General features: G+C 40.9%; 1 protein-coding gene across 1 annotated transcript in view; it reads right to left on the bottom strand.

Annotated features, from left to right (window-relative positions):
• The window catches only part of LOC139397373 (zinc finger protein 271-like), a 30,315-nt gene extending 17,844 nt beyond the window's left edge, over positions 1–12,471 (bottom strand). Inside the window, exons 1-2 of the mRNA XM_071144131.1 lie at positions 12,222–12,471; positions 11,359–12,062 (exon numbers count right to left, since the gene is read on the bottom strand). Coding sequence (XP_071000232.1) covers positions 11,359–12,062; positions 12,222–12,471 — 954 coding nt within the window. The remainder of the gene's footprint in view (positions 1–11,358; positions 12,063–12,221) is intronic.
• Positions 12,472–13,677: the final 1,206 nt, after the last annotated feature.

Genomic DNA, 13,677 nt, shown 5'->3' with positions numbered 1-13,677 from the left:
CTCCCCTCAGCAGCCTCCACTGGTCAAATTATCAAGTGCCACAAAGAGGGACCCAGGCAAATTACAATTGGCCCAAAACAGAGCAGCATGGCTACTGGCCTTTAAATGTACACTGAGCGCTATAACATCAATCTCTCCTGGCTCAAAGTAGACGAGACATTGACTGCATCACTACTCGTCTTTGCACTGAGCGGTCTGTTCAAACGACTGGCACACCCATGTGTACCCCACAAGACAAGGTCTCTTCCCAGTCCCCAAGTCCAGAACAGACTATGGGAGGAGCACAGTACTACACACTGCCATGACAACATGGAACTCTATTCCACAGTACTACACACTGCCATGACTACATGGAACTCTATTCTCTATCAAGTAACTCATGCAAGCAGTAAAATCAGATTTAAAAAACATTCAACTACACCTTGTGGAACAACGTGGATTTGTGAAGAGCCACTCACAGGCACACGCTACTGTAGCACACGTACTACACAAGTACACTACATGACCAAAAGTAAGTGGACACCTGCTCACCGAACATCTCATTCCAAAATCATGGGCATTAATATGGAATTGGCCTCCCCTTTGCTGCTATAACAGCCTCCACTCTTCTGGGAAGGCTTTCCACTAGATGTTGGAACATTGCTGCTATAACAGCCTCCACTCTTCTGGGAAGGCTTTCCACTAGATGTTGGAACATTGCTGCTATAACAGCCTCCACTCTTCTGGGAAGGCTTTCCACTAGATGTTGGAACATTGCTGCTATAACAGCCTCCACTCTTCTGGGAAGGCTTTCTACTAGATGTTGGAACATTGCTGCTATAACAGCCTCCACTCTTCTGGGAAGGCTTTCTACTGCAGGAACTTGTTTCCATTCAGCCACAAGAGCATTAGTGAGGTCGGGCATTGATGTTTGGCGATTAGGGCTCGCAGTCGGCGTTCCAATTCATCCCAAAGTGTGGTCGATGGGGTTGAGGTCAGGGCTCTGTGCAGGCCAGTCAAGTTCTTCCACACCGATCTCGACAAACCATTTCCGCATGGACCTTGCTTTGTGCACGGGGCCATTATCATACCTGTTGCCACGAAGTTAGAAGCACAGAATTCTCTAGAATGTAATTGTCTGCTGTAGTGATAAGATTTCCCTTTACTGGAACTAAGTGACCTAGCCCGAACCATGAAAACTGCCCCAGACCATTATTCCTCCTCTATCAAACGTTATAGTTGGGACTATGCATTGGGGCAGGTAGCGTTCTCCTGGCATCCACTAAACCCAGATTAGTCCATTGGACTGCCATATGGTCTTGCATAATTCATCCCTTCAGATAACGCTGAGCTTTACACAACTCCAGCCAAAGCTCTGTACTGCACACGGTGATCTTAGGCTTGTGTGCAGCTGCTCGGCCGTGGAAACCCATTTCATGAAGCTCACGACAAACAGTTATTGTGCCGACGTTGCTTTCAGAGGCAGTTTGGAACTCGGTAGTGAGTGTTGCATATCGAGGACAGACAATTTTTACGTGCTACGCGCTTCAGCGCTCTCAGGTCCCGTTCTGTGAGCTTGTGTGGCCTACCACTTCACAATAACAATCACTTACAGGTGACCAGTTTAGCTCTAGCAGGGTCAGAAATTTAACTGACTGACTTGTTTGAAAGGTGACATCCAATGACAGTGCTAGTTTGAAAGTCACTGAGCCCTCAGTAGGGATATTCTACTGCCAATGTTTGTCTATGGAGATTGCATGGCGGTGTGCTCGGTTTTATACAGCTGTCAGCAACGGCGTGGCTGAAATAGCCAAATTCACTCATTTTAAGGGGTGTCCACATACTTTTGTATATATAGTGTATGTATGTATGGTGGTACTAAACATGTATTGCAGATATGTAGTGGTGTAATAATGTTAAACGTACTGTTGTATTTTATACTTGCCTTATATACTTCTTTGGACCCCAGGAAGAGTACCTGCTGCCTTGGCTAATGGGGATCCTTAATAAATACCATAAGCAGCATGTCTCCTATTCATTAGATTTTTGTTATATAGAACTACCATAATCATATTGCAGGCCATCTCTCTCCTTTTCTGACATGACTGGTTTATTCCCGCTACACTAACTAATATTAGGCTACCATTTATCCATCGCTCAATCAATAGCTGTGACGGAGAAGTCCGTCACTGGCAACGTTTGAGACACACACCTCCCTGCTCCATTATCACACAAGTTAACTTCGCTATCTTAGAACATACATTACACACTATTATTACCTCCCGTCAGCAACAGTTTATGGCATAAATAATATACAGACAAGCGTTCATGTTTAATTTAAGCAACGTTTATTGTACTTATCAATGTTATCGTTGAGCACGTTGTTTGTTTGGTTCTGTTCCTCGCTCTCCGTCTCTGTAGCTTCCGGGTTTGCTGGGATAAGGACCAGAGTTTAGGGAATCGGGCTGGCTTTGTAGTGCCTGTCCAGAATGGCAGGTTCACGTGAATGGGCATATTGGAAGACACCATGTCAGTAGGGGTGGATTGTGTAAATGTGTTATATTGGTATATTGTATCATGAGAAATGTGTTGCAATGTATATAATTTATGGTATGTTCTAATGGGAGAGGCTTCCCCTACAAAAAGAGCCTCTTTCAGTTCAAAGGAAGGGACCATTACGGATTGAGCCGTTGATGGGGCAGCATTGTTTTTAAGCTGTCCCCATAATGTATACTTTGGATGGAAGTACTGTTGTTTTTCTTCTGGGTTCACCATGTAAATAAACACCCAGAAGTACTGTTGTTTCTCTTCTGGGTTCACCATGTAAATAAACACCCAGAAGTACTGTTGTTTTTCTTCTGGGTTCACCATGTAAATAAACACCCAGAAGTACTGTTGTTTTTCTTCTGGGTTCACCATGTAAATAAACACCCAGAAGTACTGTTGTTTTTCTTCTGGGTTCACCATGTAAATAAACACCCAGAAGTACTGTTGTTTTTCTTCTGGGTTCACCATGTAAATAAACACCCAGAAGTACTGTTGTTTTTCTTCTGGGTTCACCATGTAAATAAACACCCAGAAGTACTGTTGTTTTTCTTCTGGGTTCACCATGGAAATAAACACCCAGAAGTACTGTTGTTTTTCTTCTGGGTTCACCATGTAAATAAACACCCAGAAGTACTGTTGTTTTTCTTCTGGGTTCACCATGGAAATAAACACCCAGAAGTACTGTTGTTTTTCTTCTGGGTTCACCATGTAAATAAACACCCAGAAGTACTGTTGTTTTTCTTCTGGGTTCACCATGGAAATAAACACCCAGAAGTACTGTTGTTTTTCTTCTGGGTTCACCATGGAAATAGACACACAGAAGTACTGTTGTGGCTCCGCCATCTTCTTATTTGATAGAGGTTTTCCAGTTTAACCTTCTGGCTTTCTCTACGTGACAATAGCCAACCATGCTACCATTTATCTATCGCTCATTCAATAGCCAACCATGCTACCATTTATCTATCGCTCATTCAATAGCCAACCATGCTACCATATATCATTCATCAGCCTACCATTTATCATTCATTGGCCTACCATTTATCCACTGATCATTCAATAGCCAACCATGCTACCATTTATCATTAATTAGCCTACCATTTATCCACTGATCAGTCATTAGCCAACCATGCTAACATTTATCATTAATTAGCATAACATTTAGCCTGGCTAACAGGGGATCCCACTCAGTTTTCACAATCAAACACCAGGAAATGGCCAAAGAACCAGCTCATTTGCTTTCACTCTGTGTTCACTATTACACATTCAATGTTTCTACATGAAATCAATAACAATCTTCAGAAATGACTGTCAAAGCAACACCTCTGGCTTTACAATGGTGGTGAAGCTTGGAGACATTCTGGGATTAAGTGGGTTAAAACCTCCCTAGAAGTGACACAGAGGGGCATTTTGGGATTAAGTGGGTTAAAATCTCCCTAGAAGTGACACAGAGGGGCATTTCAAAATGCTGAATTTTGGTAATTTAGCAAGTCTATTAGAAGTCGACCGATTATGATTCTTCAACGACGATACCGATGATTTGAGGACCAAAAAAAGCTGAAACCAATTAATCAGCCAAGTTTTTATTTGACCAATCGATATATATATATGTGTGTGTGTATGTATTTTTTTTATATACTTTTTTTAATTGGCCGATTAATCGGTATCGGCTTTTGTATCCTCCAATATTATATATATATATATATATATTTGTAATAATGACAATTACAACAATACTGAATGAACAATGTACACTTTTAATTTTAACTGAATACATCAAATGAATCTAGTCTCAAATGACATGAGAACAACATGTTAAAAGGAACCAGCAGCTTTCATGGGTCTTCAATAATCCCAGTTAAGAAGTTTTAGGTTGTAGTGTAGAAAGCAGAGCTTGTCTGCCTGGTCCCCTGTCAGTCTGCTCCTCCACTTATCAGAAATGTTCCCCACCTCACTGAACACTCTCTCGCTTGGGACCGAAGAAGATGGAGGACAGAGAAACTTCTTCGCCAGTGGAGCGAGTGATTGAAATCTGTTCTCATTCTGCTTCCACCACTCCAAAGGCAAGCCGCTCTTTCTGTCAATGACAGGCTCTGTGAGGTAACGCTCAAACTCAATGTCAAAACTGCACTGGACTCCAGCCCTGCCCTGTTGGCTTCCAAGGATTCTAGCGTAGAGGCTGTCCACCAGACTGGGTGGCTGATCTACCTGGACTCTTTGTTTTTTTGCACCTGGATCTGGGTCCTCCTCTTCACTCGTCCTTTCTGCTGTAGCTCTGGGATTTGGTTTCCTTAGTAGGTCAGACTCCTCCTTCAGCCACTCTTTTGCTTTCTCTAGTGCTGTCCCTGAGGCGAAGGCATAGCTCTTGTAACGTGGATCCAGGACAGTCGCCAGCACCAGGCACTTTGTCTCCTCGGCCTTGGAGAACCGCCTTGTCAGACTGTCCAACATGGTCTTCCGTAAAGTGTTGATGCCTTGAGTAGAAGAACCCTCCTGCTGCAGCATCAGCTTCAGCACCGACACACTGGGGATGATGCATGCTGCTGTAGAGTTGGAGTGGCTCATCTCCACGGTCACCTCCTCCATAGGTGCCAGAGTCTCAATTAGGCCAGAGACAATGTCCCACTGTGTAGCAGACAAACCGCTGATGTGTCCGTATTCACCTGCATACGCATTCAGTGCACGCCTCTGTTCAAACATCCTCTGCAACATGTGTAGTGTTGAGTTCCAGCGAGTTTGAAATGCTTGGATGATGCTGTGTTTGGGAAGGCCAAGCTCTTCCTGAATGGCCCCCAGCCTCTGGCCAGTACAGATTGGTCAAAGTGAGTTGCACAGCTCTTCAACACGGCAATAATGTTTAGCACAGCTCTCTGACTGGACAGGCCGTCGTTGATTACAAGCTGTAGGGTGTGTGCACTGCAGCTGAAGTCTGGAAGCTCCGCCAGTCTCACACCTTTCATCATGTTTGCCCCAATGTCTCTGAGGACCAGCACTACACGTTCTGTGTGGATGTCCCAGTATTCCATCGTGGTCAAAAACATCTCTCCGAGGTAGTTTCCTGCGTGTGATCCAGTCATAGTCTTGACATTCAGCACAACCTGCTTTCTTGTCCAGACATCGTCAATGAAATGTCCAGTAAGGCTCATCAGGAACTCTGTAGTGCCTGACCAGCAGTCCGTTGTGAACGCCATGTGTGGAGCGTTCCCTGGTGCCACCAGATTCTTCACTTTCATCACAACTCTTTCATGTGTTTTATCTAGCATTTCTGTGCGAAAGAATGTTTCATCTTTGATCCTGTACAGGGGTTCAGCAAGACTAATCAGCCGCTGAAAACCAACACCAGACACCACTGTGAATGGCTGGTTGTCAGTGGCAATCATCTCAATAATTGCTTCATCCATCTTCTTGGCCCTTGGGTCTTTGTCCTGCCATTTTGGGTCTTTGTCCTGCCATTTTGGATCTTTGTCCTGCCATTTTGGGTCTTTGTCCTGCCATTTTGGATCTTTGTCCTGCCATTTTGGATCTTTGTCCTGCCATTTTGGATCTTTGTCCTGCCATTTTGGATCTTTGTCCTGCCATTTTGGATCTTTGTCCTGCCATTTTGCTTGTTTATTAAACAGTTGCAAGAGTGTAGCCTGCGATGTCTGTGACGTGTCTGTATCACTTTTCCCTTGTGAAGAATTTGCGTTTGCTTTTTTCATCATTGCTTCCTTATGGGCTTTTGGATGGGTGTTCTTAAGGTGATTCCACAGGTTAGTGGTATTTTTGGATTTAGCCATTGCTGACCCCATGCTTATATCGTTATCACAAATAAGACACCTTGCTTTCCCTGGTGCCAATTCAATGTAATAGTCCCACACTGGTGCTCTGCTTTTCTCTGCCATCTGTAAAATTAATCACACACACACACACACACACAGCTCTCTGAAGTGACAAGGATACAGAAGTCTGCTTAGGAGACACAAATACTCTCAACTGTTTGACTAATAAAGATTGAGTTTAAGTTACCTGTGATGAATGTTGAAAACAAAAACTGTAATTTCTATATGCAGGAAATCCTATTTTAATACTGGGCATGGTAAGAACCGACGACCAAAGTGTGAGTCATAATTCCCATGACACCTTCCAGCAAAATCTGAAAAGCGGTTCCTTCATTCATTCATTCATTCATTCATTCATTCATTAGGATGTTTTTAGATCGAATTCAAATACGGTCTGTGTTTCCTGTAGGATTACACCACCTTCACAATTTGATCACTGTGCAGATATCCATAGGACAAGGTAACTCTGATCAATATAGACTAAATATAAGCGAAGATAAATATTTTTTTAGTAGAGTGGATTTATTGAAAATATGTTGACAAACGTTACCTTATCCTAGTGAGATTTACACGAGTATCAAAAACACAGAGGCGTTGGAGTAGATCAAGACGTTCTCTATGAGGTCATAATGATAGTAACATTCTCTATGGGGTCAGACCAACATGATGAGGTCATAATGATAGTAACATTCTCTATGGGGTCAGACCAACATGATGAGGTCATAATGATAGGAACATTCTCTATGGGGTCAGACCAACATGATGAGGTCATAATGATAGTAACATTCTCTATGGGGTCAGACCAACATGATGAGGTCATAATGACAGTAACATTCTCTATGGGGTCAGACCAACATGATGAGGTCATAATGATGGTAACATTCTCTGTGGGGTCAGACCAACATGATGAGGTCATAATGATAGTAACATTCTCTATGGGGTCAGACCAACATGATGAGGTCATAATGATAGTAACATTCTCTATGGGGTCAGACCAACATGATGAGGTCATAATGATAGGAACATTCTCTATGGGGTCAGACCAACATGATGAGGTCATAATGATAGTAACATTCTCTATGGGGTCAGACCAACATGATGAGGTCATAATGATAGTAACATTCTCTATGGGGTCAGACCAACATGATGAGGTCATAATGATAGTAACATTCTCTATGGGGTCAGACCAACATGATGAGGTCAAAATGATAGTAACATTCTCTATGGGGTCAGACCAACATGATGAGGTCATAATGATAGTAACATTCTCTATGGGGTCAGACCAACATGATGAGGTCATAATGATAGTAACATTCTCTATGGGGTCAGACCAACATGATGAGGTCATAATGATAGTAACATTCTCTATGGGGTCAGACCAACATGATGAGGTCATAATGATAGTAACATTCTCTATGGGGTCAGACCAACATGATGAGGTCATAATGATAGTAACATTCTCTATGGGGTCAGACCAACATGATGAGGTCATAATGATGGTAACATTCTCTATGGGGTCAGACCAACATGATGAGGTCATAATGATAGTAACATTCTCTATGGAGTCAGACCAACATGATGAGGTCATAATGATGGTAACATTCTCTATGGGGTCAGACCAACATGATGAGGTCATAATGATGGTAACATTCTCTATGGAGTCAGACCAACATGATGAGGTCATAAGGATAGTAACATTCTCTATGGGGTCAGACCAACATGATGAGGTCATAAGGATAGTAACATTCTCTATGGGGTCAGACCAACATGATGAGGTCATAATGATAGTAACATTCTCTATGGGGTCAGACCAACATGATGAGGTCATAATGATGGTAACATTCTCTATGGGGTCAGACCAACATGATGAGGTCATAATGATAGTAACATTCTCTATGGAAGACATGAACGGTAAAATAACGAAGGAACCCTTTTCAAGTTCAGCCGCAAGTTATTACAGGAATTATGACACGTCAACTTTTTCTCTCTATAACATTTCATTTACCTTTGACTATTGGATGTTCTAATAGGCACTTTAGTATTGCCAGCCTAATCTCGGGAGTTGATAGGCTTGAAGTCATAAACAGCGCTGTGCTTCAAGCATTGCTAAGAGCTGCTGGCAAACGCAGGAAAGTGCTGTTTGAATGAATGCTTACGAGCCTTCTGCTGCCTGCCACCGCTCAGTCAGACTGCGCTATCAAATATCCAATTGTAGACTTAATTATAATATTAACACACAGAAATACGAGCCTTTGGTCATTAATATGGTCAAATCCGGAAACTATAATTTCGAAAACAAAATGTTTATTCTTTCAATGAAATCTGGAACCGTTCTGTATTTTATCTAACGGGTGGCATCCCTAAGTCTAAATATTGCTGTTACATTGCACAACCTTCAATGTTATGTCATAATTATGTTCGCAACGAGCCAGGCGGCCCACTCTGTTGTATATACCCTGACTCTGAATGCAATGAACGCAAGAGAAGTGACACAAGTTTAATATTGATATTTCCCTAGTTTAATATTAAAATTTCCCTAGTTTAATATTAAAATTTCCCTAGTTTAATATTAATATTTCCCTAGTTTAATATTAATATTTCCCTAGTTTAATATGAATATTTCCCTAGTTTAATATGAATATTTCCCTAGTTTAATATTTCCCTAGTTTAATATTAAAAAAATCCCTAGTTTAATATTGATATTTCCCTAGTTTAATATGGATATTTCCCTAGTTTAATATTGATATTTCCCTAGTTTAATATTGATATTTCCCTAGTTTAATATGAATATTTCCCTAGTTTAATATTAATATTTCCCTAGTTTAATATTTTCCTAGTTTAATATTAATATTTCCCTAGTTTAATATTGATACTTCCCTAGTTTAATATTGATATTTCCCTAGTTTAATATTGATATTTCCCTAGTTTAATATTGATATTTCCCTAGTTTAATATTGATATTTCCCTAGTTTAATATTTCCCTAGTTTAATATTTCCCTAGTTTAATATTGATATTTCCCTAGTTTAATATGGATATTTCCCTAGTTTAATATTGATATTTCCCTAGTTTAATATTGATATTTCCCTAGTTTAATATTAATGTTTCCCTAGTTTAATATTAATGTTTCCCCAGTTTAATATTGATATTTCCCTAGTTTAATATTGATATTTCCCTAGTTTAATATTTCCCTAGTTTAATATTGATATTTCCCTAGTTTAATATTGATATTTCCCTAGTTTAATATTAATGTTTCCCTAGTTTAATATTAATGTTTCCCCAGTTTAATATTGATATTTCCCAAGTTTAATATTGCCTGCTAACATTAATTTATTTTAACGAAATATGCAGGTTTAAGAAACATATATACTTCTTTGTATTGATTTTAAGAAAGGCATTGATGTTTATGGTGAGGTACATTGATGTTTATGGTGAGGTACATTGATGTTTATGGTGAGGTACATTGATGTTTATGGTTAGGTACATGTGTTTATGGTGAGGTACATTGATGTTTATGGTGAGGTACATTGATGTTTATGGTGAGGTACATTGATGTTTATGGTGAGGTACATTGGTGTTTATGGTGAGGTACATTGATGTTTATGGTGAGGTACATTGCTGTTTATGGTGAGGTACATTGGTGTTTATGGTGAGGTACATTGATGTTTATGGTGAGGTACATTGATGTTTATGGTGAGGTACATTGATGTTTATGGTGAGGTACATTGATGTTTATGGTGAGGTACATTGATGTTTATGGTGAGGTACATTGATGTTTATGGTGAGGTACATTGCTGTTTATGTGAGGTACATATGGTGAGGTACATTGATGTTTATGGTGAGGTACATTGATGTTTATGGTGAGGTACATTGCTGTTTATGGTGAGGTACATTGATGTTTATGGTGAGGTACATTGATGTTTATGGTGAGGTACATTGATGTTTATGGTGAGGTACATTGATGTTTATGGTGAGGTACATTGCTGTTTATGGTGAGGTACATTGATGTTTATGGTGAGGTACATTGATGTTTATGGTGAGGTACATTGATGTTTATGGTGAGGTACATTGATGTTTATGGTGAGGTACATTGATGTTTATGGTGAGGTACATTGATGTTTATGGTGAGGTACATTGATGTTTATGGTGAGGTACATTGCTGTTTATGGTGAGGTACATTGCTGTTTATGGTGAGGTACATTGATGTTTATGGTGAGGTACATTGGTGTTTATGGTGAGGTACATTGATGTTTATGGTGAGGTACATTGATGTTTATGGTTAGGTACATTGATGTTTATGGTGAGGTACATTGATGTCTATGGTGAGGTACATTCGTGCAACAATTGTGCTTTTGTTAAATCCTCCCCCGTTTGGCGAGGTAGGCTGTGATTCGATGATAAATTAAAAGGCACCGCATCGACTATATGCAACGCAGGACAAGCTAGTTAACCTGGTAATATCATCAACCATGTGTAGTTAACTAGTGATGATGTGAAGATTGATTGTTTTTTTTATAAGATAAGTTTAATGCTAGCTAGCAACTTACCTTGGCTCCTACTGCACTCGCGTACCAAGTGGTCAAGCCTGCCACGCAGTTTCCTCATGGAATGCAATGTAATCGGCCATAATCGGTGTCCAAAAATGCCGATGACCAATTGTTATGAAAACTTGAAAAATCGTCCCTAATTAAAAATCGGCCTTTAGTATTTATATTAAAGACCGGATTTATTGATTTCACAATGGCCTATATTAAAGGGCATCTCATTGAACATGTATTTTAATATTGGATAATAATAGTAATAATGGAACGACCCTGACATTTTAACTGGTGATATTTTAGGGACGATAACCAAGTGAAACTCATCCCACACGGAGAGCAGTGGTAAGGCTTCTCGCCTGTGTGTATTCTCTGATGATTATTTAGGTATCCTTCCCAATGGAATCTCTTTCCACACTGTTCACAGCTGTACGGTTTCTCCCGTGTGTATCCTTTGGTGGTTATTTAGGTGTCCTACCTGATGGAAACTCTTCCCATACTCATCACAGTGGTATGGCTTCTCCCCGGTGTGATATTTCTGGTGTTCACTTAGCCGTCCTGCCCGACTAAAGCTCTTTCCACATTGGGGGCAGTGGTAGGGCTTCTCGCCACTGTGTATTCTCTGATGACTCTGAAGGCATCCTTCCAACGTAAAACCCGTCCCACACGGAGAGCAGTGAAAAATATTGTCTCCTGTGTGAGTTTGTTGGTGTGCCTTTAAATGTGATAACTGATTGAAACTCTTCCCGCATTCAGAGCATTGATGAGGCTTCTCTCCTGTGTGTATTCTCTGATGTTTATTACGATTTCCTTCATCACTGAAACTCTTCCCACATTGGGCGCAATGGAAAGGCTTCTCTCCTGTGTGAGTAAGCTGGTGCGTCTTCAAGGTGCTTGGGGTCTGAAATCTCTTGCCACATTGACCACACATGTAAGGCTTCTTTCTTTTGAGAGTCTGTTGGTGTGGTATGAGGTGAGTTGGACAAATAAAACTGTCTCTGCAATCAGAACAGGGGTGGGGCCTACAAGTGTGTCTTCTCAACTCCTCTGGATCACAGAAACTAGTGAAGCAGTCCATGCAGTGGTGATGTTTCTGTCTGGAGTTCCTCTGTCTGTGTTGTTTATGGTTTCCTGGTGCTGTGGAACTGGGCTCACTGTCTGAATCTGGGTTGGAGCTCTCTCCTGTGGGAATATGGACAGATAAAGGGTTAGAATCATGAACAGAGCATTGGAGGGGATTTAATAGTCTTGTTGATGCAAGCAGACACACAATAAGAGTTTTAGAATCCCCTGTGGCCGCCAAGGCACCAACCTCTCTCCGTACTCCACACCTGAACTTACCTGGGTCAGTGATACTATCTACTGCTGCCTCCTCCTCCTCCTCTAGGTCTGGAGCAGACACTTCCCTGTTTTCCACCTCCTCTTTGATTCCTCTCTCCTCCCATTCCTCTTTGACAATCACATTAAGTTCCAGTGTTTGACTGCAGTCCTCCAGCTTCACTGACACCATCTCTGGACCCTGCTGTGAGCTTCTCTGGGCTGGAACACCACAGCCAGAACCTGGGGACTCTGTGGACTTGGGTACAGACATTGAAGGCTAGAGATGGATCCAAAAGAGGAAGCACAACAAGTGAAAGGTGAGTTTCACTAAATGATAAAGGGATAGAACGTGCTCAATATTCCATGCACTAGGAATCCCTGCTAATAAAATGGAACTAGCAAGCTCACGTTGCTATGGCAACAACAGCAATGTGGAGGAATTATTTGGGTTATCTTAAGCTTACTTACCAGCCCTTAAATCATGAATCTCAGTTCCAGTACATTACACAGAACAGTCATTGACCTCATGACGGAGGTTTTTGAAGATAATCTTCTCCTCGGGGTCAAACAGTGACAAGGGTCTGTAGAGTTCAGCTCCGACTACATCGATTTCTTAAAAAGGTAACGTGGTAAATGCTTGTACCTCTGTCTGTCCTGTGTAGTTGTGGTTACCATGTACCTCTGTCTGTCCTGTGTAGTTGCCTGCCTACCTTTGTCTGCTGAAATCCATTATTTTTACTACATAAGACAAACAGAGGTACAACATAAGGTGAAATGTAACCTCTCTGTCTGTCTAACATAGTGTCTATACATACATCTATCTTGTGTGTAATGTGTGTCATTTTTAATAGAATGGATCAGCTCTATTTTGACATTAAAAGCTCTTTCTACCTTCTTGAGAAGTCCCTGATTTATATTGGTACAAAAATATGACATTCCATTCCATTAATCTTCTAACTCACTCCAAAATCTTCTGACATAAGAACAGTCCCAAAACAAATGGTCAAGAGTCTCTGGGTCACAGCCACAAAATAGACATTTGTTATCAATAGCTATTTTAAATCTGTGTATAATAAATGTCTTTACAGGGTAAATTCTATGAATGAGTTTGTATGATACTCCTTTCACCTTATTAGATATACAATATTTACCAGACAACAACGAAACTTTGCTCCAGTTCACTTGTCTTAGGGCTGCATTCCAGTACATTTTAGCAGAGGGAATAGTAACATGTTGACATAGTTACATGACATAGTTTCCTTATATGGGGCGGCAGGGTAGCCTAGTGGTTAGAGCGTTGGTCTAGTAACCGGAAGGTTGCAAGTTCAAACCCCCGAGCTGACAAGGTACAAATCTGTTGTTCTAGGACAAGGCAGTTAACCCACAGTTCCTAGGCCGTCATTGAAAATAAGAATTTGTTCTTAATGACTTACTGACTTGCCTGGTTAAATAAAGGTATTAAAATAAATATACATGT

The sequence above is a fragment of the Oncorhynchus clarkii genome, unplaced genomic scaffold, assembly GCF_045791955.1.
Source record: "Oncorhynchus clarkii lewisi isolate Uvic-CL-2024 unplaced genomic scaffold, UVic_Ocla_1.0 unplaced_contig_1325_pilon_pilon, whole genome shotgun sequence".
NCBI lineage: Eukaryota > Metazoa > Chordata > Actinopteri > Salmoniformes > Salmonidae > Oncorhynchus > Oncorhynchus clarkii.
The sequence above is the reverse complement of the archived record's forward strand: the minus strand, read 5'-3'. Positions and strand labels throughout refer to the sequence as shown.